Source organism: Phyllostomus discolor, chromosome 13, assembly GCF_004126475.2.
Source record: "Phyllostomus discolor isolate MPI-MPIP mPhyDis1 chromosome 13, mPhyDis1.pri.v3, whole genome shotgun sequence".
In the NCBI taxonomy this organism is placed as follows: domain Eukaryota; kingdom Metazoa; phylum Chordata; class Mammalia; order Chiroptera; family Phyllostomidae; genus Phyllostomus; species Phyllostomus discolor.
In genome coordinates, this window is record NC_040915.2 from 6,198,778 (window position 1) to 6,224,767 (window position 25,990).

At 44.4% G+C, this 25,990-nt stretch overlaps 1 protein-coding gene across 5 annotated transcripts in view; it reads right to left on the bottom strand.

Moving 5' to 3' along the window:
* Positions 1–3,221: 3,221 nt before the first annotated feature.
* The window catches only part of ACSL6 (acyl-CoA synthetase long chain family member 6), a 59,182-nt gene continuing 36,413 nt past the window's right edge, over positions 3,222–25,990 (bottom strand). For all 5 annotated transcript variants that reach the window (XM_028528236.2, XM_036014676.1, XM_028528237.2 and 2 more), the window contains 6 exons: positions 23,295–23,383; positions 22,459–22,575; positions 19,555–19,698; positions 17,572–17,673; positions 16,565–16,636; positions 3,222–6,259 (listed from right to left, as the gene is read on the bottom strand). In XM_028528236.2, coding sequence (XP_028384037.1) covers positions 6,122–6,259; positions 16,565–16,636; positions 17,572–17,673; positions 19,555–19,698; positions 22,459–22,575; positions 23,295–23,383 — 662 coding nt within the window. In that variant the 3' untranslated portion in view covers positions 3,222–6,121. The remainder of the gene's footprint in view (positions 6,260–16,564; positions 16,637–17,571; positions 17,674–19,554; positions 19,699–22,458; positions 22,576–23,294; positions 23,384–25,990) is intronic.

Below are 25,990 nucleotides of genomic sequence, written 5' to 3' on the forward strand. Positions count from 1 at the left end.
ATCTGACCTGCCCTTTGGTGGTCCTATTCCCTTGAACTTTCTGACTATACAGAATCATTCACTGAAGTGCCATCAAGTAAAGATTTAAGGGAGTTCAGGGTTTCAAAACTGGAAGTAACCCTTGATATGATTTCTAGAGCCAAAAAGGTCCTTAGAGATGATCTAGTTGCCTCCTCATTATGCAGGTGAAGAAACCACAATCCAAGGAGGCTTGTTATGACAGATGGCTGGTACAGGAGGCACAGACCTTCTGGCACTTGGTGAGTGTGCCTGTCATGTGCCCATTTCTCCTAACACATGGCTGGGGAAGGGATGAGGGAGCAGGGTAGAAGCTTGAAGTCCTTGGTAGCAAGGGAAGGGGAAGGAACTACAGGTAGACTCGGTCTGTTTAAAACTTTACCTAGGACCCTGGCTGGTGTGGCTCAGTGCTCTGAGTACCGCCCTGTGAACTAAAAGGCCACCAGTCTGATTCCCAGTCACAGCACATGCCTGGGTTGCAGGCCAGGTCCCCATTGGGGGGCATGTGAGAGGCAAACACACATTGATGTTTCTCTCCTTCTTTTTCTTCCTCCCGTCCCCTCTCTCTAAAAAAATCTTAACAAAAAAACAAACTTCACCTAGAGCCAGCATATAAAAGGGAAGGAAATGAGTCCCCTACAAAAGGGTGAGGTAGGGCAGAGAGACATCTCAGCTCAGTCATCTCTATGTCCCTTCACTCCATCCCAAAATACACAAACGCCAGTACAAGAATTCAGTCGTTTCATTGAACTTCTTTCACTTCCCTGTTGTACTGTTGTCATATCTAGATTCAGAATTCTGCTATCAGTGTTTCATTTCAGTCATGTGACAGGTTTGATTAAGCTTATGACAGCCAGAGATGCTAACTTCCATGAGAAAACAAATTCCAAAGTTTGAAGAGATTTCTGAAGAAAGCTTTTTTGAAAACAGCCATTTCGTGGGTTTAGGATTCCCTGGAGCCCAGAAAAAATCTTTATGAATACTGTTTGGGGTTTTGTGGGGTTTTTTGCAGTGACCCACTGAGCAGCTTCAATTGTAGTACAATCCACAGGCTTTAGGGTCCAATTGAGAATTGGTTTATTTATGCTTAGCTGTCAAGAAGAAAAAAAATCAGTGACAGATGAAAAGCACCTTCAAGCATGGCAGTCTTATGTTATACAACATATGAAAAAAAAAAGGCAAGGGGGTTTCCATTCGATAGACTTTTCTTGAGCACCCACTATGGGCCAGACCTGCACTAGGGCTACAGCCTCAAGCAACTCACAGTCTGAATCGGAGTGAGGCAAAGGGATAATCAACCAGTCAATCATGTGGGAAGCTGCTCGGAGAAAATACTTGGGCTGAGTTTTAACAGATGAATGGTAGGAGTTAGAATTAAAGGAAAGGGCATTCTACAGAAAGGGGACTGTATGTGCCGCATGAAACATGTTGCTTATAGGACACCACAAAAAGTAGTTGGTATGATTGGAGTCAAGGGCCATGGGGGAAGGGCAGGAGAAGAAGTGCTGGGCCTGGTGTGCTGAACCAGTGAGTCTGAACTTTATCCTGGAAACTATGGGAAGTCATCGAAGGAATATTAAGCAGGAGAGTGGCATGACCAGATTTTCAATTTAGAAAGGTCGCTGTGACTGAAATGTGGGTGATGAAATTTCAGGAAGCTGGGGTGGAAACAGAAGACTAATTAAGAAAGCACCATAATAGCCCTGGCCAGGTGGCTTGGTTGCAGTGTTGGAGCCCTGTCCCATACACCAGAAGTTTGCAGGTTTGATTCCCAGTCAATGCGCATACATATCCTGGTTGTGGGTTTAATCCCTGGTGTGTGAATAGGAAGCCACCAATTGATGTTTCTCTCTCTCCCCCTTCTTCTTTCTCTAAAATCAATATATCATCACTTCTCGGCCTTTGAGCTAAGATCAAGTCTAGAATCAATATATCCTCGGGCGAGGATTTAAAAAAACAAAGCACTATAGCCAGAAAAAGGGTGAGAGGGGAGCCAGTTACACTAAAAGCTGTGAGAATAGAAAGGAGTGGAGGCTAGCAAATACAGAGAAGGCAGAATCTGCATAATTTAGACATCACAGAACGTACCACTTTAAGAAAGTGTACCTGTTGACTTGTATGCAGGTAAAAGACATTATGAAAATACTGTTTTACAGGTCACGATGATGAAAAACTTGAATAGATATTTGTTCTTTTTTCCTCACCAGGGATAAATTTATTGATTATAGGGAGAGAGGGAGAGAGAAACCCCAACCAGGGACCAAACCTGAAACCTGGGTATGCGCCCTGACTGGGAATGGAACCAGTGAACTTTTCGTGTACGGGATGATGCTCCAACCAAGTGAGCCACCCAATCAGGGCTGTTCTTATTTATTTACTTATTTATTTATTTACTTATGGTTCTGAAACCTGGGACTGAACCATATTTGTTCTTTTAAAACTATAGAAACTATAGAAATGATTTAAATCCAGGGCACATTTGGATGTGTAAATGTGCAAAGCAACGGAGAGCCTCTTGGGGGACTGGACCCTTACAGAGGAAGTAGAGCGTGTAGACTAGTGGCATGGCTTTATACCATGTTTGCCATAAGCACTATGACTGATGATCACCAAATATACTAACATTACAGGATTATGTGATATAAATAAATAAAATAGTAATTATAAGCAACTTTGAGAAACAAAAAATCTTTATTTTTACAAAAGTTTTCATAAATGCATTTTATATTTGATATGCATGCTATTATAACAAAGCAACTAAAATATAGTTGTTATTTTTATGCATATTTAAAAAGTAATATTTTAATCTCCTTTTAAAAAATGAAAGTTGAATAAGCAAGTCTTCAAAAAATATCCATTTCCCCCCATGCACTTGTTGCAATGACTTAACAAGGAAAATTAAAATAACCAGTCGAATGAATGTTTAAAAGCCACTGTCACCTCATGAAAACCTTTTAGCTTGGGACCAGGTTCAGAAATGTTTGTATTTCAGATATTTATCAGTATCCTCTAGGCGATAACCAAGTTTCTCACTTGGGGCTTTGTCCTCACTTGAATGCTAATCCTATTCTCACTGCAGTTAATTGTAGACCCACAGAAAGGACTGTGCAGGATACTTGAGAGTAAATTCAGACTCCAGGGATCATTTTGTCTTTTCCTGTACATGCCTCCTTAAAATAAAAACAGGCGAGAAAATGCAGCTATGGAGCTCAACGTATACTTTATCAATTTTATGTATGATTATTCAATCTTTTTTCCTGAGATAATTAAGCAAGTTTGTAAGTAGTAGTCTGTTTTCATGCAAAAATACATTTTTCCATTCTTTACATTCATTTCATAGTATTTTGTATTCTAAATAACTAGATCACATTTGTGCTTTATACATTTGGAAAATAAAGAATAATTTACTTTCTTTATGCAGAAAAATAAGATTATTGGTTCTTCAGTGGGTAATACAATCAAGTTCAGTGCCAACTTCAAGTAGCTAAAACATCACCTGACTATAAAAATAACATTTTTTTCTCATGCTTGCAGTTTTACCTAAATTAGGAATGAAAGATTGACTTGCTCATGTGAGGGAGACATGGTATGTCCATTCCTTGGACACCTGCGTTCCTGAGTTCCTGATAGTTGGAGCTAGGCCTCCACACCATGCCTGGCCAGAGTTTCCTCTATCACCTGGGGGGAATCGCAGTATAATATAGAGATGTCTTTTACGGCAAAAGGAAAAAAAATGGCACATATCCTATTTTATAATATACACAATATTAGCTTGTAAAATGTGAGAATTGCTAACACATTTACATGAGAAACAGGTAAAAGGCCAAATGTTTAGGAATATGTTTATGCTTAAGGAATTGATCTTGGTTATACCTCTAGACTTAAACTGGATCTGACCTCCACTATGAAGGTGAATGTCTTAAGTACATAGCCTTTTCCTGTATTGGTTAAAGAGAAACACAGACTTTTTGCCCTAAATAAAGCTGGGAAATCAGAAACATGAAGGATTTTTCCATTAATACATATTGTTTCATCCCTCCTTTATTAAAAAAGAAAATTCAGTGCAGCTAAACAGAGGAATGGATAAATGTACTTGCAATATATTTGGGGACCCACTGTTCACTTTTCTCATCATATCCGCAGTAACTGATTTATTGGCCCAAGTGTGATGATTTCAGACACCTCAGGAAGGCTGGTGGAAACATTAGATCTTTAAAATAAGAAAAAGAAGAAATCTCAAAGTGTCCATAATCAACCTTATCTAACCTCTGTGAGGTATAAGTAGAATCAAAATACATTTTAAATAATTTGCTTATATGATATTGTCAAAATCCTTTTGGAAACTAAACTGCTTTTGTTTCCAAAGTTTCATTTTCTTCAAGATATGAAGCTATTTGTCTTTAAAATAGTATGAATATCCAATTCAGGTAATGATTTTCCCTTTTAATTAGTCAAACATATATTAAATATAAAAATTTAATGTTATAGAGACGTGGCCTTAGGCATTTTCTAGTATTTGTTTATTCAGAAATGCCTTTAAATTAATATGCACAGAACTAGCTCATTTACAAAAAGTCAAATTTGTAAGTGCAAGGCAAATAGTGGGTCTGCAAAGAGAATATTGCAAAGCAATATATATTAAAAACTGGATAAATACATCCAATGAAGCTGTGGTTCACTTTTGCCAAGACTGACATGTAAGTGTGTAGTCACTCGTGCACGCCCATCCAGAAGGCCTGTGTGATTGTGCAGCTTTTAACTCAGTCTGGGTTTGCTCCGGGGGAAGGGGCTTGTGGACTGTGAACACTGCCTCCATTTCTGCTTTCAGAGTCCAGTCTCTACGTGAAACACTTTCCAAGGGAGGTTTCCTTCTGCAGGTGGACAGTCTGTAGCTTGAACCTTAATTGCGTTTATGCTGGGCTTTAACTACACAAAATTGTTGGCAGCTGGGTGCAGGGCGTGTCTAAATACATAATTTGAGAGATTTTTGTGGTGGAGCTTAGGAGCACTTAAAGATTTTATGAATGAAATTATACCCCGAGGAGATATTTATATTCTTCGAAATTGTTGTGGAAAAATTACTTTATTTGGAAATAACATTCCTTCCTCCCTACATCATGCCTTGATAGTCTTACTGAAAGAAAGTAAGATCATTCAGAATTATGGCCATTTTGGGTTTCCCAGGCCTGGCCTGGACACATTGAGAATGGAAGCCTGAAAGAACCCAGCAAGGAACTAAGTACTTTAACTGCTACCCTCCCTGAGAAATAATTCCAGGGTTCCTTTTCCCAAGTCTTCCCAAAGACCCATTCATTGTACAGTCAACAGGCAGCTTTTAGAATTCATGTGGTAAAAATTCCAAGAATATACACATACTATTCTTGAAGTAGTTAGTTACACATTACATTTTTTTCTAGGTAGTTACTGAATATTTAATAAGCTTATGAGAAAATGTATTGGAAGAGTGCTGTATCATGTTATATAGACATAACATTTGTTTTAAGAATATCTGAATTTGCACTTTTCATGAATAAAAGTAAAAATTAGAGAGAAAGCTTTTTTCACATCAACAAGGACTGTCACATCCGAAGAATCTGAAGTTGTGTAGAATGCGAGTTACAGTGTTTCGTGTAGCATGATTCTGTACACAGTTTTCACTTTTAAGTCTGATTTAATTGTGATTTTGACAGTTAGTTATTGAATGAGGTAGTGCACGTTGCCTAGATATTTGCTCTTTCCGGTCACTATTCCACAAGTAATTAATTACACTATATCAGTCATGTTTTTCCTTTATGTTTAATAGGGGTGCTGAGAACATTGAGCATATATTTAGTGGTACACAGTTCTGGAGAAAAGCCTTGATTTTTACATTGCCATTCGCAATACTTTTAGCAGCTTGCTACAGTATCATTTTAATAAAAATAAAGTGTACTCGGTGATGGTAGAGAAAATATTGTTAAAGATCTCTCAGGACAAGAAAAGGCTCAGTCATAAGGTCACGTGCTTATTCGTTTTCAGCTGCATCATTCTGACTCATTACTTTCAACAATAACTGTAATATTGCTACACAGTCCATTGTACGGAGAAGAACTTCCCTGGAACTTCACATGGAGAGTGAGTAAAGCTCTTCTATTTGTTTTCTGAAGTACTCTCTCAGCTCAGGTCTCTTAGCCTTTAGTGTTGGTGTCAGCAAGCCGTTTTGAACTGAGAACATGTCAGAATGGATGTGAATGGCTTTTACCTAAAAACCAAATGCAGAATACATCTTTATCAGGAATATAACACAGCATTTATAGCACACATGATCAAAATAAACAGGCATATGGGGTTATATTGATGTATAAAAACTCTGTGCCTATTTAAAAGTCAAAATTATGTTAATGACATTCCAGCCTACTCCACATGGCTGAAAGCTGCCTTCTTCGCCTTCCTACTCCTTCGCTTAGCCAAGGAGTAGGGAGAAGTCAATGGGTTGCATGCTCTGTGCCGGACACTGGCGGCCCAGAGAGGAACCCCGAATGGCGCTGCCCACAGGCAGTGCCCGGTCACATCCAGCAGAGCAGACACACAGGGTAGTCATCAGACAACCTGCTCTGCGCAGCAGGAAGGCACCTAACGCAGTTACCGCGGGGAGGGGGAGGAGCTGTGGGCACAGCCCTGCCAAATCCATGAGCGCCAGGAATGATGAGTCAGTTAGCCAGCAAAGGGGGAGAGGTGGGTGGGAAAGGGCTTTCTAGGCAGAGGCACCCCAAGAACAAAGCTATGGAAGCGAGAAATGGCTGAGTGTGATAAAGGAAAACCAATGGTTTCTCGTAGTTACATAAAGTAGCAGGTAAAGGGGGTAAGAGAGGTAAATGGGGTAGCAGATGGGACAGTTTATGGAGGCGCTCAAACTTGGTGCTGAAGACAATCAGCGAGGGACTTCAGGGAGGGACTGAAGGTTTTCATATGCGGCAATGACATGGCCGAATACACATTTTAGAAAGGTCTTTCAGAGAGAAATGTGAAAATGGTTTTTAAGACGTTAAGATTAGGAGCAGGGAACCCAACTGGAAGGATCTGGCTAATCCATGGGAGAAAGAGTGGGGCCTACACTTAGAGCAGTGACAGATAAGTAAGCAGTTCTAAGAACAATTCAGAGATAAATGGACAATAGTGAAGAGGGAGACAGCCCTGAGGATTCCCAGGTTTCCAGCTTGGATGGCTGTGTGGAGGACGGTGCCACTGGCAGGAAGAATATAAAGAATGGGGAAGACATGATAAGTCCACAGAATTGCCTCGCCTCTACTGGAAGGAGGCGCGGCGGGATCAGACTTGGTGTTCACAATGCCTGTTTCATGACAGCATCCTGGGTCTTCGCAAACACCGCCTCTCTGCGAGGCTGACTGCCGGACAGCGGGGTAGAGGAGCTGCTCTAGGAGGGCCTGGTGGGTCCTCCTGAGTGCGCTCCAGCAGAAAAGGTCACTGTCAGTCAGTTCTATGAGAGTTTTACAACCGGGGCTTGAGCTGAATCCTGGAATGTCACTATCTCTAAGAAACTGTATCCTGACTAACAATTAGGTCTGAATGCCATGCTTTTGTTGAGATAATGGATTTAGATCATTAAGTAGCAAATAAGGTTATAAATTTATAATACAGACTTAAAAATTCAAAATACATTTGTTAAATACACATGTACATTCATATTGTTTTGTATAACTGACACTTACTGAGAAACTACTGTGTCAGGTATCATGTTAGGCACTACAGAGACAAAGAAAAATAAGACACAGTCCCTGCCCACGTGGAGCTTGCCATCTACTGAGAGACACTGCAGCGTGAGACTGATGATGGGGATGGGCACAGAGAGGGTCGCCTTCCGCGGGCAGAGTGAGTTGCTTTCCCAGGACCTACTCCCTGTTTCTCCCATGCTAATCAAACCCCGACTTGGCTTGGGGCCAAAACAGTCTATGTCAATCATGACAATCCTTTTCCCCAATTTCCCAGCCTCCTTTGAAGCTAGGGGCTAGCCTCGAAATCCATGTGTGGCTAACAAGAAGGGAAAGTTTAGCTTTCCTAATGGAAGGTTCAAAGACAGACATCTCCACCCACTCTCCTTTTTCCCTCCCTTGAATATGAACAATGTCCAAAGTTGTAGCAGCCTCCCTGTGCCCATTAGGTAATAAGCCAACACACTAAAAATTGAGAGCAGAAAGACCAGCACAGCCTAGGTCTTTGAAGGCCTGGACAGCCTATCTTTGGGCTTCTTAGTGAGAGAAAAATGAAAACACAAAAACATACCCTATATGTTTAAGGTACTGTGGGTTTCCTCTTTGAGCTGAATGCATTTCTGATCTAGCACCTAACCCAGGCTTGGGCAGGGTTCATTGAAAAGGGATGCCCGAGTTGAGCTCTGAAGGATCAGTAGGCTTTAGCCAGAGGACGACTGCAAAGGGAAGGGTAGTGCTTGGCGCTATATGGCCTGAGGAGAGGAGGGTGCCCCAGGCAGAGGCAACATGTGCCAAAGCATATCTGAGGCACTGCAAGTGTAGGCTGAAGCACATAGTGCACATGAAGAGGAAAGAGATGAGACTGGAAGGATAGACCAAATTATAAAGGACTAATAAGCTAAGGTAGGGAGTTTGGAAGTACTGTTTAAAATAATCTTTAAGTAGGGAGAGACAGAACCAGAATGGCTCTTTAGATTGATTAATCTGTTACTGTTAGTGAGGTAAAAGTGGAAGCTGGAAGACTAGTGGAGAGGCAAGACTGATGGTGATTTGGGCCAAAAAGTTGGCTGTGGAGACAGAAATAGATTCAGGGGTAGAAAGGATGGGACTTACAATTGGCTTGGTTAAGTAGTAAAGAAAGAGAGATAATAATGGTTCTAGGTTTCTGCTTGAGCAGAAAAACTGGAGGAGGAGGAGCAGAAAGATTCTTTGGAGATGGTAAGATGAAGTATTCATGTAAAGTATGAAATGCTTCTGAGACACCAAGCAGTCTTTGGACATTGGATGTATGAATTTTAGTGCGTTGGACAGAGCTATACCCTAGGCTTGAGACAGAGAGGAAGTGATCTGAGAAGTAGAAGAACTGGAATGTCGGTTACAAAAGCCAGGAGAACAAGAGAGAGAGGTTTCTGTGTCAGCTGTGCTGTCATAGGAGAACTTTTAATAAAATCAGTGGAGAATTAATGGAGACTTCTGGTCAAGATGGCAGCATAAGCAGACATGACTCACCTCTCTACAAAACCATATCAAAATGACAACTAAACTATAGAACAACCATCACTCAGAACTGTCAGAAATCAAGTTGAATGGAAGTCTGACAACTACGAAATCCAGACTGGTAGGAGGGGCAGAGATGTGGGATGGGCTGGTCCCAAATCCACGTGTGGTAGATAAAAATTCAGGAGGAAAATTTCAGGGGCAAGGAGTCCCAGCCGCACACCAGGGCCCCCAGCTCAGAGTTCCAGTGCCAGGAAAATGAGTCCCCCGCAAAAACTGGAGGGGACTGAGTTGGTGGAAGAAACTTCTGGAGCCACAAGCAGTTCCTCTTAAAGAACCCATGCATGGACTTACCTACTCAGGCTCAGTCCCTCTGAGCTCCAGCACCAGGGTAGCAGCTTGAAAAACACCAGTGGCGTACTGGGAGAAACTAAAGTGTCTGGCATCAAGATAAGCAGAGGCCATTGTCCCTTCTCTAAATCCTCCACCCCCAAGGCCACAGAGCCGGCAAAACTGGTGATATATCTGAGACTCCATCAACCTAGCTAACACTGACCCACCTTGGAGATCCCCAGAGATCAGCCCCACTTGACTGATGGACCCACTTAAGCTGCTTTTCCATATGAATGGCTGGTCTTGGCTCATATTTTACAACATCCTAAATCCTTTCAAACAAGAAACAGCTGGCCTCAGTGAGCCCCAGGCCCAGCACTAGCAGTATCCAGCCTAGATTTCCAGCTTAGCTTTGACTGAGAATCTCCAAACCAAGCATAAGCAGCAGTCATCTCAGATAGTTCACTCAGGATGGCCCCAGGCAAAACACAGGTGGTGGCTGACCCTGGCTTGCACCCCCCAGGAAACCCCAGGGCCAACACCTCCAGTGGACAGCTACGGACTAGGTCGGAGCACCACCACCCTGCCCCTACACAGCTGATGACCCATGGAAGGTGGAGGTTGGTGGTCAGTGGTCACAGACAGTCCTTGCAGCTGACTGGGCTGGATAAATCCCTCCCATTGATCTGCAAAGAGCAATCAAGGCTCAACCACATGAGGAGGGCATACTAAGCTCACACAAAGGTCATACATCATGTATCCAGCTTGGGTGATAGGAGAGGCTGTGTCACTGGACCCTACAGGACACCTACTACATTAGGCCACACTACCAAGACAAGGAGTCAAGGCAGCTCTACCTAATACACAGAAACAAACACAGGGAGGCTGCCAAATGAGGAGACAGAGAAACATGACTCAAATGAAAGAACAGATCAAAACTTCAGAAAAAGACTAAACAAAATGGAGATAAACAATCTACCAGGTGCAGAGTTCAAAACACTGGTAATAAGGATGCTCAATAAACTTAGTGAGGACCTCAGCAGCATAAAACATATACAGTCAGGAATAAGAGATACACTAATTGAAATAAAGAACATTATACAGGGTAGTAACAGTAGAGTGGATAAGGATAAAGCTGAGAATCAAATTAATGATTTGAAACATAAGGATGCAAAATACAACCAATAAGAAGAAACAACCAATCCGAACAATAAGAAGGAAAAAGAATCTTAAAAAATGAGGATAGTATAAGCAACCTTTGGGATAACTTCAAGAGGTCCAACATTCACATCAGAGGGCTGCCAGAAGGAGAAGAGAAAGAACAAAAATTTGGAAATCTATTTTAAAAATAATGAAAGAAAACTTCCCTAATTTGGTGAAGGAAACAGACATGCAAGTGCAGGAAGCACAAAGAGTCCCAAACAAGATGGATGCAAAGAGGCCCACTCCAAGACACATCATTATTAAAATGCCAAAAGTTAAAGATAAAGAGAGAATCTTAAAAGCAGAAAGAGAAAAGAAGTTAGTTACCTAAGGCATAGTTCCCATAAGACTGTCAGCTGATTTCTCAAAAGAAACTTGCAGGCTAAGAAAGGATAGGCAAGACATATTCAAAGTCATGAAAAGCAAGGACCTACAGCTAAGCTTGCTTTATCCAGCAAAGCTATCATTTAGAACCAAAGGGCAGGTAAAGAGCTTCCCAAACAAGACAAAACTAAAGGAGTTCATCATCACCAAAGCATTATTGTATGAAATGTTAAAGGGACTTATTTAGGAAGAAGATCAAAACTATGAACAATGAAATGGCAAAAATATGTATCTATCAACAATTAAATCTAAAAAACAAACTAAGAAAACAAGAAGAACAGAGACAGAATCACGGATATGGAGAGCATTTTGAGGGTTGCCAGATGGGAGGGGGTGTGGGGAAATGGGGGAGGGGGTGTGGGGAAATGGGGGAGGAGGTGAGGGGATGAAGAAGTCCAAATAGGTAGTTACAGAGTAGCCATAGGGATGTAAAGAACAATGTAGGAAATGCAGTAGCCAAAGAACTTATACACATGACCCATGAACACGAACCATGATGTGGAGATTGCCTGAGGGAGTGGGGGTGCTGGGTGGAGTGGGGAAAAGAGGGAGAAATCAGGACAACTGTAATAGCATAATCAATAAAATATAGTTAATGAATAAAAAATCAATAGACATGATTAGGAAATGACTTACTTAAAAAATCAATGTACATTCTACCTCATACCCAGTAGGATGGCTATCATCCAAAAAAATAAAACAAAACAAAACAAAAACAAAATAAAAAGTGAAGATAAAGAGAAATCGGAACCCTTGTACATTGTTAGTAGGAACGTAGAATGGTGCAGCCACTGTGGAAAACAGTCTGGCATCTCCTCGAAACATTAAAAACAGAACTGCCGTGTGACCCAGTACCCCACTTCTTGCTACATCCCAGCAGCAGAATCAAAAGCAGACTTTCCAAAAGATCACTGTGCAACCACGTTCACAGTAGCATTATTCATTAGGGCTAAAATGTGGAAGTGATCCAAATGTCCATCAGTGAACGAATACATAAGTGAAATGTGGTACATAAGCACAAAGGAACACTATTCACGTTAAAAAGGAGGAAAATTCTAGCATATGCTATGATATGGATGAACGTTGAGGACACTCTGCGGAGCGAAGTGAGCCAGTCCCAGAAAGACAAACACTGTGTGACCCTGCTCACATGAGGCGCTTGGGGCAGTCAGAGTCTTGGAGGCAGAAAGCGCAGCAGTGGCTGCCAGGAGCAGGAGGAGGGTGGCATGGAGTTGGGAGTGACTGTGTAACGACTCCAGAGTCTCAGTTTTACAAGATGATAGGAATTATGGAGACGGATGGTGGTAATAGTTGTATAATATTACAAATGCATGCAACACCACTCAACTGTACACTTAAAAATGGTCGAGATGATAGATGTTATCTTATGTGTATTTTACTACCACGACAACAACAACAACAACAAAACTGGAAAAAACCCCAATGTACGCAAATAGTTGCAAAAATTTAGAATGTCATTGATAGTTTTCAAAATCTCTGATGCTCATAGTCTAGTGCCCTGGCAGGTGGGTATTCTGAGATGTCAGAGAATTCTTTGCTTAGAAAACTCTCCATTACATTCACCAATTTTCCAGATCAAAAACTCAATATACAAAGAATACCTCTAAAACAGCTATACTTCCAACTTTTTGAAAAGCTTTAATTTTTAACAAATTCTGGCTTTTTTAACCTATGCTTGTAATTTAAAAATGTGCAAATTTTCAAATGAACACAGCATTCATAAATCAGATTCATCTTTGTCTCTCATAAATTTGGCTTTGTCCATGTGTCCCTCATACATGCTTCTTGATGGCCCTTCCCCTATTTTCCCCCATTATCCCTCTCTCCCCTCCTCTCTGGTTACTGTCTGATGGAAACGGTATCACATAAGACTTTATCACATAAAACTTTATGTGATTCTGTTTCTATCAGCTAACCACCTCCTTTTGTAAGTGAAATTAATTATATAATTTTAGAAGGAGCTGCAAATGCCAAGATGTAACTTCCAGAGCGTCCCAGCAGCCTGGCTCCAGCTGCTCTGCCTCCCTAGCAGCACATGGAGAACACTGTGTAACCGGGACAAGAGTCTGTGTTCAACACAAGCATGAGGGTGAGCAAAGCTTTGAGAATCCAGGAATGACCAGCAGAAGCTAAGAGCAGCACAGATCAGGGAAGATGGATTTCATAGGGAGAGTTCCATGATGCTTTCATATGGTAAGTAGAAGGTAAAAGAAAACATTATGATCTTAGGAAGAAAGGACAGCACCTACAGGTAGATTCCGAGTATCTGTCAAACAGCTCACTACAGCAAGCTAAAGGGATGACGGGGCATCTGCAGTTCAAGCCGACTCTACAAAGAGGCTCTGCAGGAGCGTCAGCGAGCAGCACGGCACTCAGCTCAGCTCTCAGCCCCTTAGGGAGTGATCAGAGGGGCACCTGGGCTCCAGTCCCACCCACAGCCCCAGGTCTCCGTAAATTCTCCCAGGAAAACACTATGCAAACTGCTCCAGCAACTAAAAGCCTAGGCAGTGTGTGGGAGGAAGGCGGGCCGCACCAGTGGCCTAGCAGTGCCTTTTACGGAAGCTCACTGACCTGCAGTTTTTAAAGAAGTGAACCAACGGTAAAACCAATTTCACTTTTTATAAATAATTACATACGTTTGAGTGCAACTAAACTGTCAAGTGTGAAAAAAGGAATGAGAATAAGCGCCCTTTATGCCTAATAGAACATGAAACTCAGTTTCCAATTTGTACTAAGCAAAATGTTCTGCTGAGGCAAGATAGGAGATGCTGTTAGCCTTCGTTCTGAAACTGCCTTCTTGTCCCTGAAAAGTGATTCTGCAGGCTTTTTAAAATGTAGAAGCAATATAACATTTAAATATTGTTTTGGAATAAAATACCTGAAGTGTCCATTTATGCTAACTTGTTAGAGCATAGAACTTTTCTGGGTTTTGAAGAAACACAGTTATTTAAATTTTTTTCAATGGTATTACTCAATGAAATACTTTTAACACACAATATTGCTTATAGATAATAAACACAGAGTGATTAATTTAGGACAGAAGAATAAAGTAGAAAAACACTTAATTAGAAAAATGTTCAATTCATTTCTAATTTAAGGGCATATTGATTAGGTAAATATTCATTTCAATGACAGGAAATACAATAAAATATCTTTAATGAAGACTTCCCAGCCAGAATTTGAAAAATCTCTCACACTAAAATTCACTTAGCATTGCCTGTGCAAACCAGTAAAGTGTATAAAAGTCAAGAAAGTGGTTAAGTCACAGTTACCTATGCTCAAACACTTCCCAGGTGTCTACGTTTCAAAGTTATTGGTAGTTACTTTAAATGCTTCGTGTCTACTCATTAAAACATATCCTCCAAAGATCCCCATGTATTAACAATGGGTGGCTTAGTTCCAGGAATTGTCTGTTTCTGTAAATTAAATTACTTTTTAAATCTAATTTGAAGTTTAATTCATATCAACCCTGCCCAGTAAGTCTGTACTCTTTTTGCTTTTGTTGAACGATTCGAGCCTTGGGCTTGGACACCTATTTGTGTGTGTTTCTTCAAAGACTAGGGTTAGGCCTTAACTGATCATTCACGTCTGAGGAAAACGGAAAAGGACAGGCTGATGATGGACCGTGGATTAACTCAATTTCTGTTGAACTTCGCAACACCAGTGGACCCTCCCTGGGCAGGAGGCCTGGTCTGTGCTCTCCTGTGGTCAGCCGGGCGCACCCTGGCTGGGGCGGGGAGGATGCCGCCGACCAACAAAGAGGTGACAGCTTTGGCAGCAACACTCAGACCCCTGGGACGCCACAGGGCTTCTCTGTGTTTGGTGTTACCATGGTGAGGGCAGATCATTAGAGCAGGAACTCTGCTTAAGGCTCATGGAAAGTCAAGAACATGTCTCCTCTCAGTGAAAGCTCTGACTCGCCCACGGGTTAACCCTGGAAACATAGCCAAAGGTGGCTTTTAAGCATAATCTTAAGAGTCCGTGGTCTTTTCCAGGGAGGAGGAATCTAGCTGTCAGATTCTCCTCGTGCCCTGGGGCAGGTCATGCATCCCAAGCCCAGCAGGGGGCGCGCAGTCCTCAGGAATCACAGGAACAGGTCAGTTCAGTAATACTGGCCCGCTGCCCCAGGCATGCCCAGGGCCCTCAGAGCCATCCCTGTACATCGGCAGGCAGGCGGGACCAGCCAGGCCGTGGACCACCCATCTGTGGCCCCTGACCCACCTGACCATATGATCTGGTCAGCAGCTTCCTTTATGGAAGGACAGTGAGGTCAGTTCTACCAAATTTAGGTATTTAAATAACTATTTGGCCAGAATTGACCCTTCATTCGGAGAGATAAATATAACTTGCCTGAGTGCCTCAGGTTTTATTTTTAGTTTTATAACTTTATGAAGATTTATTCATCTGGGTTTTATTTGCCCTAAAACATGCTGTCAGATGACAATAAAGCAGTGTTTCTCAAACTAGGTTAATGTAAAGAGCTATTTCAAAAGAAAAACAATTCTCTCAGACCCTGAAATTTTGTTTAGATTTCCTGTTTCAAACTTAAAAAAATTAGTCTCAAACTGTGGAAATGTTTTTCAACTGCATGTAATTGCTCTAAGAGCTTTATATTTAAAACTGGTTTAAAAATATTTTAGGTTATCATCAAAATGAACATACAGATCTCTAATACTATATTTGGGGACCCTACTGGAGAAACAAAATTTTATGGAAAACAATTATATTACTTACACACCAGGAAATTTTAATAATCAGTATTTTTTTCTGCTTAATAAATTCTTCTTGAAATTTTGACTAGAGAAGATGTATAAATGGAACATGTAAGCAGGAGCAAGTCGCTTCTGAACTCAGCTACAGTAAGAACTGCATCCTCGCAAAGACAAAAGGCCCGAGAGAGCTGCTGTGTTCCCCACCCCCCCCCCCAGCGTGTCCCTTGGGTCTCCCTCCTTGCCCAGTGCACGCTGTGCTAACAGATCATTGGCCTGAGGAGCACAATTTTTCAGATGTTCTAGCAAGTGAGCTTGCCTGCTGCAGCCAAGAAGAGGGTCCCTGTGAAAATAAACCAGACAGGGCCCTGGTCTGGCGCAGGGCAGGCAGCTTGGAGACAGGCCGTGTGCACGTGGTCTAGCAGTGATGGCTAGGGTCCTGTTTCAGCTTCCTGAACCTCCGTGAGGCTGAGGACAGCAAGTGGCCTCACTCGATCTGTGACCCATTTTAGTCCAGGACGCAGGCTGTGGCCGTCAGGCTGGCACAGGCCTTTGGGGCTCCGTGGGTGCAAAGCCAGCCTGCCGGCCGCAGCATGGGGGTGGGCAATTGAGGTCAGGGTCACCGGGGGTTACTTTAATTCTCATTACTGCCTGAAGGGCTATAACGACCATGGGGAAGGTTATAGTTACCTGTTCAAAGGAATGGAGTCCACTTTCTTTTCCTAACCTCACCATATCTTCCAAAATGTCTTTCTTCAGCTCCTGAATTGAACAACATAGGTAAGGTTACAATACCAAAACACGTTTCATACCAATACACTAGCCCCCCTCCCCCCAAGTGGGGATGACCCTCCCTGGGAGCATACTTCTCATCTAACAAGTAAGTACTGGGCATGCCCAAAGGAGTGACAGGCTAAGGGACCATTTTTTTTTAATTTATTGGGATAACATTGATTAATAAAGTTATATAGGTTTCAGGTATATTGTATGGTGTGTTCACCACCCCAAGTCAACCACCTGATGTTTTTAAGTGGCCCCCTGGTCATTCTGGTAGAGTCCCAGGGGCCCTGTCACCCCCCAGAAGAGCCCAGGGCCTAGAGGAAGCGAGGGGGTCTGTGGTTGCTGCTGAGAAATGGGCATGCGCCTGGAGGGGCTGACACTGAGCCAGCACATGGAGATTCTCTTCCATGGTGCCCTCCTTGTACCACAAGGTTTCTGCCAGGTGTGAGGGGCTAATGCTCTAAGCAGGAAGAACTGTGTTACTTTTTCAAGCCTATGACTGCCTCTCTACGTCCAGTAGACACAAAATCCACCCCATACTTGGGGAGAGCATGGCCAGTGAGTCAGAGGGCTGTGCTCGCATCTGACACTGCTGTCAGCCAGCAGTGGGGCTGTGGCCAAGTGGCCATCCTCTCTGGACTCTGCTGCCAGCCAGCTGTAGAACCCGAGGGCTGGACAAGCGTCTGTGACATCTCCTGGCTCTAAAATTCGGTCGTTCACCAAACTGTGTAAGAAGAAATGTGAGTCCCTTCAACAATGAAGAGAGATGGGCTTCTGGTTTAGGATTCACGCCATTTCTAAAGCTAAAGATCTCCCTACGTGCTCCAGCTTCACCCGTCTACTGTTTCTCTGTCTTCTGGTTATGCAGCATCACGGAAGGTCTGCAGCCTTTCAGGAGACAGCCCCACGGTACCGACCTTGTTTGTGCAGAGCTCTGCATACGTCCCTTCGATTCCTCTCTTCTGGGCCCAGGAGGGCATGACCTCAGGGTCGGGCACCACAATGCCCACCAGAAAGGCCTGCAGTCCCACCAGAGAGAAATGAGTCATGACAGAAGCACTTGTTTCCACTCTACAATATTTATGTCAATTTTCCCCTAAGAACATTATAAAAATTTCGATATAGGTACAAAATTAAGATACTAGTACTACAAGATACACCAATCACCAAGATAAAACAATTACCAAAATTGACAAAAGCTTTTTTAAGTCACAAAAGCCCTTATATTTTTTCCTTGGATTTATTAAAGTATAGTTGGTATATGATATTGTATTACTGACAAACGCTTTTAAAGTTGTTATTTGTGGTCCAGCTTTAAAAATAATCTCTTGGTATTCTAGGACACCACCCTTTTCTAAAAATAAGTGTACGCCTTATGTTATGAAACATTTCCACCAATATATCACACATTCTTGACAGCTTATTTTCTGATCTACTTTCTTGACTTCATAAAAAATTAATAAAGAATAAACTTAAGGAGATTAAGAATCAGTAAAGTTAGACCTACATGTACTTTTGATTCTCATGCTAAACTCAAACATGTACATTGTCAGAATGCTGACCAGTAACTTTGGGAACCAAAATATGTATTTCTCAGGATTTCCTGACAATTTTAAAATAGTTAAATTAATATGGTCCTCAATTTCATTAATATAGCTCATCAAATTATTTAGAATAATTTCATAAGATTTAATTATAGAAATCCAATGAATGAAAGAATTAGATTCACAAAGTGATCTTCCTGACTTCAAATCTAAATGATGTTGAAAGAAGAATAAAAATAAACCCTCTCCAGTCCTTGCTGGTGTGGCTCAGTGGATTGAGTGCTGGCTGAACCAAAGGGTGGCTGGTTTGATTCCTAGTAAGGGCACATGCCTGGGTTGCGGGCCAGGTCCCCAGGAGGGGGCATGTGAGAGGCAGCCACACATTGATGTTCCTCTCCCCCTCTTTCTCCCTCCATCCCCTCTCAGGTAAAAACAAAACAAAACAAAAAACCCTCTCCAAATAATTTTATCCTAAACCATATAAATTAACATAGCAGTTTAATATATTAAGCTATATCATCATCAGTGCCATTACTTGCAATACTATACCTATTTATCTGTAAAGGTCATTTGCATATTTCAAAGTCAAAACAGTAGCAACCCTGAATCTTGCCTCAGCATCTGACTTCAATATTCCTCTTGGAAGTAGGTAGAACATTAGTTAAAAGTAGCAGGTATAGCATAGGGAATATAGTCAATAATGTCATAATAGCTACGTGTGGTGACAGAGGGTACTAGACTTACTGGGGTAATGACTCCGTAAGTAATGTAAATATCAAATCACTGGGTTGTTCACCTAAAACTAATATAATACTATACGTCAGCAGTAATTGAAAAATAAAATTTACTAAACATACACATGAAGTTGAAAGTACTGCCAGTGTTCATTACTACTACTTCAAGCAACTTATTACCTAAGTGTAATTTACTAAACCCTAAGCAATAAAGATTTCTCCTTAAAAAAGGAATTTTTCCTTACCCTGGCTGGTGTGGCTCAGTGGATTGAGTGCCAGCCTGCAAACCAAAGGTTCCAATCCCAGTCAGAACACAGGCCTGGATTACAGGCCAGGTCCCCAGTAGAGGGAGTGTGAGAGGCAACCGACTGATTTTTCTCTCCCTCTCTTTCTCCTTCCCTTCCCCTCTCTCCAAAAATAAATAAATAAAATCTGTTAAAAATTTTATTCTAAAACAGGAATTTTCTCTCATAATCCAATATATAAGGGAATACTGGTATTTGATAAGAAATTAATGTTTACCCCTTTAATCAAATACCAAATATATATGGAGCCATTCCGAGATAACCACATTTTCCAGCGGGCCCAGCACAGGTGGGAGGGCAAAAGGCAGGGGATTCACCTGTAAGCTGTCCCCATGGACATAGATTTGTGCCACGGGCTCACTTCGGATATAGATGTTCTCGATCTTCTCAGGTGCAATATATTCTCCCTGAGCAAGTTTAAATATGTGCTTCTTCCGGTCAATAATTTTAAGAGTTCCTGCCTATGGAGATGGACAAACAGCTTCATTAAAAAGTGGCACCCCCTGAGCCTGAACCCCTCGCTCCTTAGTGCCACAGCCACTCACTTCTGTCCTGTCGCACCCTGCAGGCTCCACCCAGATCTGCTTCTCCCTCGGATGTTTCTGCTCTTCCACAGCCACCAAGCACCACAGGTCGGTGGCTCCCAAGCTCTGCAGGACCCTAAGTGCCTACTGTCCTTTCCTCTCAGCACTTACCCCCTGCCTTGCTCCCCTCCCACTCCATGTTGCCCTCCTCCCCAGGAGGCCCACCTGACTTCCCACCAGGTCTTCCCCCTCGCCCAGGCTCTTGCTCCAGCTGTCCCTTTGCTTGCTGGCATCTTCAGATCGCTGCCTTAAGCCATGCTTAGGTCTCCCGCCCCAGCTGCTGCCCCACCTTCAAAGAGTGGCCTCTCCACCCCCAGCACACAACACAGCTCTGGCAGAGGCCCCCAGGGACTCCTACCTGATGGGCCAGATAACCAGGACCTCCGAGGCAGGTAGGCCACCCCTTGGGCAGTGCGTGCTGTGCTACTGGCCTCCAGACCACCCCCCACCCGCCTCCCTTCCTGAGTTTCCTAAGTGGGTCTCTCCTTCGGCTCAGCCTCTGCTTGTTGCCCATCCCTCATCCCCACTGACAATGCTCCTTGAGGTAGCTGCCACTGGCCACTGCCACAACTGTCTAAGCTTCCAGCCAGGCCTCTTGACTGAGTGAAGACCCAGAACGCTTCAGAAACCAAGCCATTTGCAGATGCAGTGTGCCTCCACAGGAAGTTCCTCCCTGTCCTCCTCATGCCTGTCCCAGTCCCTGAGCCCTGAAGCCAGAGATGGCCTTGCCATCCCTGGGACTTGTAGCAGCCAGGTCCTCACAAGTCTCTCTCCATGAAAATCTGACCAGACTGCTGCATACGCTCTGTCCCGCTCCGTCTACCTGAGCCACCAGAACCAGGGCACCCTCTCCGGAAGGGAAAAACCAGCAGGCCCTGTTCTGCTCCGAACCCAGGCTGGATGGCGAGTGCTTTTCCCATGCTGGCTTCTTTGGTGCTCACAGCACCCACCAGCTGGGCGAGGTCACCTCTGCTACACAGACGAAGGAAGGGAGGACCAGAGAGGTTACTTAACTCCTCCAAAGCCACACAGATAGGAGGTAGGGGAATGAGGATTTGAATCAGGTCCTTCTGGAGGAGCTTATACCTTCTCCCTGCTCACTCTAATACTACTTCAAACCAGTAACGTCAGGAACGCAACCCCACAGAAGGCCTGCCTGTTGTCCTGGGCTCGAGTTCAGGCACAATGCTGGGCACTCTGCGTGAGTTAATTTACTTGCTTCTCACAACAGCCTGCAAGGCAGGCAGCTCCATGCAAGTGACGGGGCATCAGTGGCAGAGCCAAGACTTTGTGTGGCTTTGAGCTTTGTCCAATTCTGAGGGTCCTCTTTGAGAAAAATAACAGGAAATGAAGTACAGACCTTGGATGGGGCCTACACAAGTAAGGGGACCCGAAGCCTTAGTTTCCTTAGCTGATGGGACTATGCGCCCTCTGCCAGGGTCCAGGGCCCGCTGCTTCTTCCACACCTGTGGGTCCTCGGGTAGAGCGGCACACCTCACATTTCTATAGTCTCTGCCCTCCACATGGGCTATTCCTCCTGCCCCGAGCATCCTCCCCACTCTCTCCTCTCGCTCAGGGCAGGACTCAGCTCCCGGGATGCAGGCCCAGCAGGCCCCTGTCCTCCTCTGCTCTCCCCAGGGGTGTGGCCCTCCATTCAAGCTCATCACACTGGGTTGGGAACTGTCTAGAGATGCATCTCTCCCTAGAGCGAGTCCCTGGCCCGGGGCACACACCAAGGACACAGCCTTGTTCGCTGCAGCAGTGAGCATTTCTCAGAGGGAAGCATGTGGATGCAGGCAGCGGCAAACAGCCCGCCAGCCCTGGAGAGGGTGCAATGCCTCTCATGTGACCGGTAGACTCAGCATCTCAGAACATGCCCCCCCCAAACCGTAGCACCTTCCCGGAGACACAGGACAGGTTCCTGGGGTGAGCTGCATCTGGCAAGGGCTCTCACTTTCAGTGACAGAGCCTTTTCCTGCTCACAGCCTCCCTCTAAGCATCTCCTATGTGCCAGGCATTGTGCTAAGGGTGTTACAGGTATAACCTCACTTATTCCTGACAGTAATAACTGCACAGGTAAACAATGGCATTATCTCCGTTTTACAGACAGAATTAGGCACAATAACTGATTTGGGCTACAAGTGGGGGGCCATGGCCAAAGGTTTTCACATGTCCTCACACTCTGATTCTGTAAGTGAGTCAATACAGAGCCCCGCAGAGGGATGGGCTTTGCCCGCGGTCACGAGAGCCACCGCTGTCACAGCCAAAGGAACTCAGCCGTCTTCCAGCCCTGCTCCAAGCCCTCCATACCACTCAGTGCCACCCCCCAGCTATGAGGTGTCTGTCTCAGGTCTCCCACAGCTATGAACTCCTGCTGCTTGCGGTCCACCCATCGCATTCCATGGCTCTGTGGGGGCTCTGCCTGGAAGCCATTAGGGTAGGCAGTGGGTCCAGCTCCACCCTCCCACAAGGACCCCTACCCCCGGCCTCAGGAGGCTACAGGAGCTTTGGGGGCGAGGTACAGAAGAACATCTCAATCCTTGGAGGTGTTCCTGAGTGACCAGGTGTCAGGCAGGATGCAGAAAGGACCCCTGCACTAGCCCAGGGCTGGTGCTCCTCGGCCCCAAACCTGCGCACCGGCAGCCAGCGCCCGATGTCTCCAGTGTGGAGCCAGCCGTCACTGTCCAGGGCCTCCTGAGTCTTGTCTGGATCTTTCAAGTAACCCTTGAACACGTTTGGTCCTCTCACACATATCTGCGGGGACAGACACCGGTTTCTCTCAGCCCACAGCACACGGGTTCCTGACGTGCGGCTGTCACGAGGCCTGTGCGGAAGAACACTGTACACCGTCCCTCAGGAAAGCCACTGGGGAGACGGCAGTGATGACAGGAGGACAAGAACAGCCACCAGAGGTCTGAGCTGTCTCCTGCCCTCTCTCAAGCAGCATCTCTCTGTATCTCTTCCCTGCCCTGGCCACCCCAGGACTCCCCACCACCTTTTCTTCCTCAGGAACCCCTGGCCTGCGGCATGTGCTGCTTTGTGGCACTGATGGGGTCACATTCGATCTCGAAGGCTGGCTGACTTCACCAGAGATGCCTCCGGCCCAGCCTCACGACCAGGGAGCCTCCCCTCCCAGGGTATGAGTGAGCATAGGCCAGCTCCCCCTCCCCCACCGGGCCTGTCTACAAACGGTCATGTTTCTGCTGGGACAGAGCCGCAGCAGCAGGCCACGCCACTGAGGGGAAAAATGGGATTTCCTTGTAAAGTTTGGAAATTCCAGTTCTTTATTTAGACCAGCTCAGTCCCAGCCTTGTTTCAAAAACAAACAAAAAAACCCCCCTGAATTTGGTTGAGTCAAATTAACCAGTAGTTTAAAGTGACTTTACACACAGGGTAAAAGGAAAATAGTTCTTTTTTCCTTTCACTCACCACATGTAACACCCACAGGTGCGAAAGCTGAATGCTGAGCTTACCTCTCCCTCTCCTCTGCTGGCCCAGTAGTTCAGCTCCTCGACGTCGACGAGCTTGATGTGATTGCAGGGCAGCGGCGCCCCTACGTGCCCTGGAACATGGAGCAGCACGGCACCAGTCAGTGTGCAGGGTGGTTTCAGCACTGAAGACACTCCATGCCTCACCAAACCCTTCAAGCAGCCCAAGTTGGGGATTGTGGATGAGAAGCAACACACATTTCCACAGGCATTTGTTACAGGCCAGGGCAGACTCTCTCCAGAACAGAGTTCTGGAGAGTGGAGAGGCCAGCCTCTGCGGGCCTTGTTTTGGTTCTTAAAGAGTTGCACAGGCACATTGGCCTAGCACCAGCCTGCACGGGGTCTGCGTGGGGCTCATACCCACACCAACCACATGGTCGGGATACGTGTTTGTCTCACCAGAGGACATGCTCACTGATTTTAGAGAGAGGGGAAGAGAGGGAGAGAAACATCGAAGCAGCAGAAAAACATTGATCGGTTGCCTTTCATACGCACCCTCACCGGGCAAACCAGCAACCTAGGCACGTGCTCTGACTGGGAATCGAACCCACAACCTTTCAGTTTATGGAATGACACTCCAACCAACTAAGCCATGCTGGCCAAGGCATAAGATGCTTTTTATTTTACTTTATTTTTAAAGATTTTATTTATTTTAGAGAGGGGGGAGGGACAGAGAGAGGGGGAGAAGATCGTTGATGTGAGTGAGAAACAGTGATTGGCTGCTTCTCATATGTGTCCTGACCAGAGACTGAACCCACAACCCAGGCATGTGCCCTGACTGGGAATCATCAAAGCCGCAACCTTTCAGCATCCAAAACCAGATGGCATGCAACCAACTGGGCCACGCAGGTCAGGGCAGGATTTTTTTATAATTGTGCCCATATTAAAAGATTTTCCCCACTGCCAGATCGCATGCCTTGGTTTGGGGTTCAGCGTTGGTTTTGCTGCAATCACCGGACTGTTGGTTTATGTGCACAGTGATCGTCTAGAACTCTTACTCAAGTTCGGATTTTGATTTAGTAGATCTGGGATGAGCCCTGAGCTTCTGCACTGCTTACAGTCACCCAGGAGATGATGCTGACACTTCTGCTCCACACACTACATTTTGAATAACAATGGAAATGGAAAGGAATGGAAAACAGAATGAGGTAACTCGCCCTGAAAAACAAGACTTCAAATTCTGGGCCTTATACACTCCAACCACAAAATTACAGTGGAGTCATTTTCTAGTCATTTTTTGTGGTTGTTACAGAATTCACTGTCGAGATGGTGGAGTTTTAATCTGGTGCTGGCCAAGGTCCTGAAAGAAAAGGGAGCGACAGAGCCAAGGAGATAAAAAAATTAGCGGTGACACTTTGGTTTCTGTTTTAAATAAGAGGCTGTAAAGTCTTTTATAATTTGTACAAAGATGCCTATCTTCCCATAGTCAATTGCCTTCGCAAGTTTTTATGCTAAGAATGAATAAAAAAGGCAAAACCTCAAAAGTCTTACACAGGAAAATGTACAGAATGGCATAAGAGGGAAGAAAGTGGCCAAAAGGAAGAGGGTGCACCAGAGAGATCGGTAAATGTGATGGCCGCTACCAGAAAAACGTTAGTGAGCCAGGGCTCCAGAAGACGGTCCTTGTAGTGTATTTGCCAGTGGTAGAAAGATCCAAGACTTTACGTACACACCAAAGGCTTTATTCTGCTAGAGCTTAAATGATAAAATTCAGCTCTGGTTGGTGTGGCTCAGTGGATGGAGTGACAGCCTGTGAACAAAGGGATCACTGGTTCGATTCCCAGTCAGGGCACATGTCTGTGTTGTGGACCAGGTGCCCAGTGGGGGGGCGCGTGAGAGGCAACCACACATTGATGTTTCTATCCCTCTATTTCTCCATCCCTTTCCTTCTCTGAACATAGATAAATAAAACCTTTTAAAAAAACAAGTTTATAAAAAAAGGATAAAACTCAGAAAAAAATACTTCTCTACTTGACTTGGACAAATATGATTTCGATTTGAAATCCACCTATCATGTTTCAGCCGACTACCCAGGGTGCCCTGCAGATAGGACTGTGTTTCTGGGTGTTTTTCTTGTGCACACACGCTCTCCCAGGTTTTCCAGTTTGCAGTGAGCAAACCCAAAGCATGAGAGTGGCCCTGGGCTCACAGGGGAGGTTGGGGCCCTAAAGGGTTCTTTTGCTGGTTGGTCTTCAGATTCTTCCAGCATCTGGTCTAAACTTGTGATGGACAATACAGGGGCTACCTGCCGCTTCCTGCTTGCCCTGAAAGATGAGTCTCTTCCGAATAAGGGTGTGGCTAGGAGCTGCCCCTTCCTGAGGCTGCCACTGCCATCTGACGTGACAGACACTAATGTGATAGGATGCAGTAGTTCCCAAGGGGCCTCGGCAATGGCCCTTTACGAAACAGTGTTCTGGCCACTAGGAAGCTGCCTCCCCTTCCTTAATAACATCCAGTTCATAGCCTGATTCCTTCATTTTGAAACGACAATAAGCAAGACTATGTGGTGCCCAGAACCTATGAAATCTAGTACACTGACATTTACTGCTATGATCATTTTCTACCTGGAGCTACATTGTGATCTATTACTTCTTTTTAAAAAATATGACTTCTATTTATCTATAAAAGAAATGGGAACATTCAAAAAAAGGCAGGAAAATGCAAAAATATGTAACGAAGAG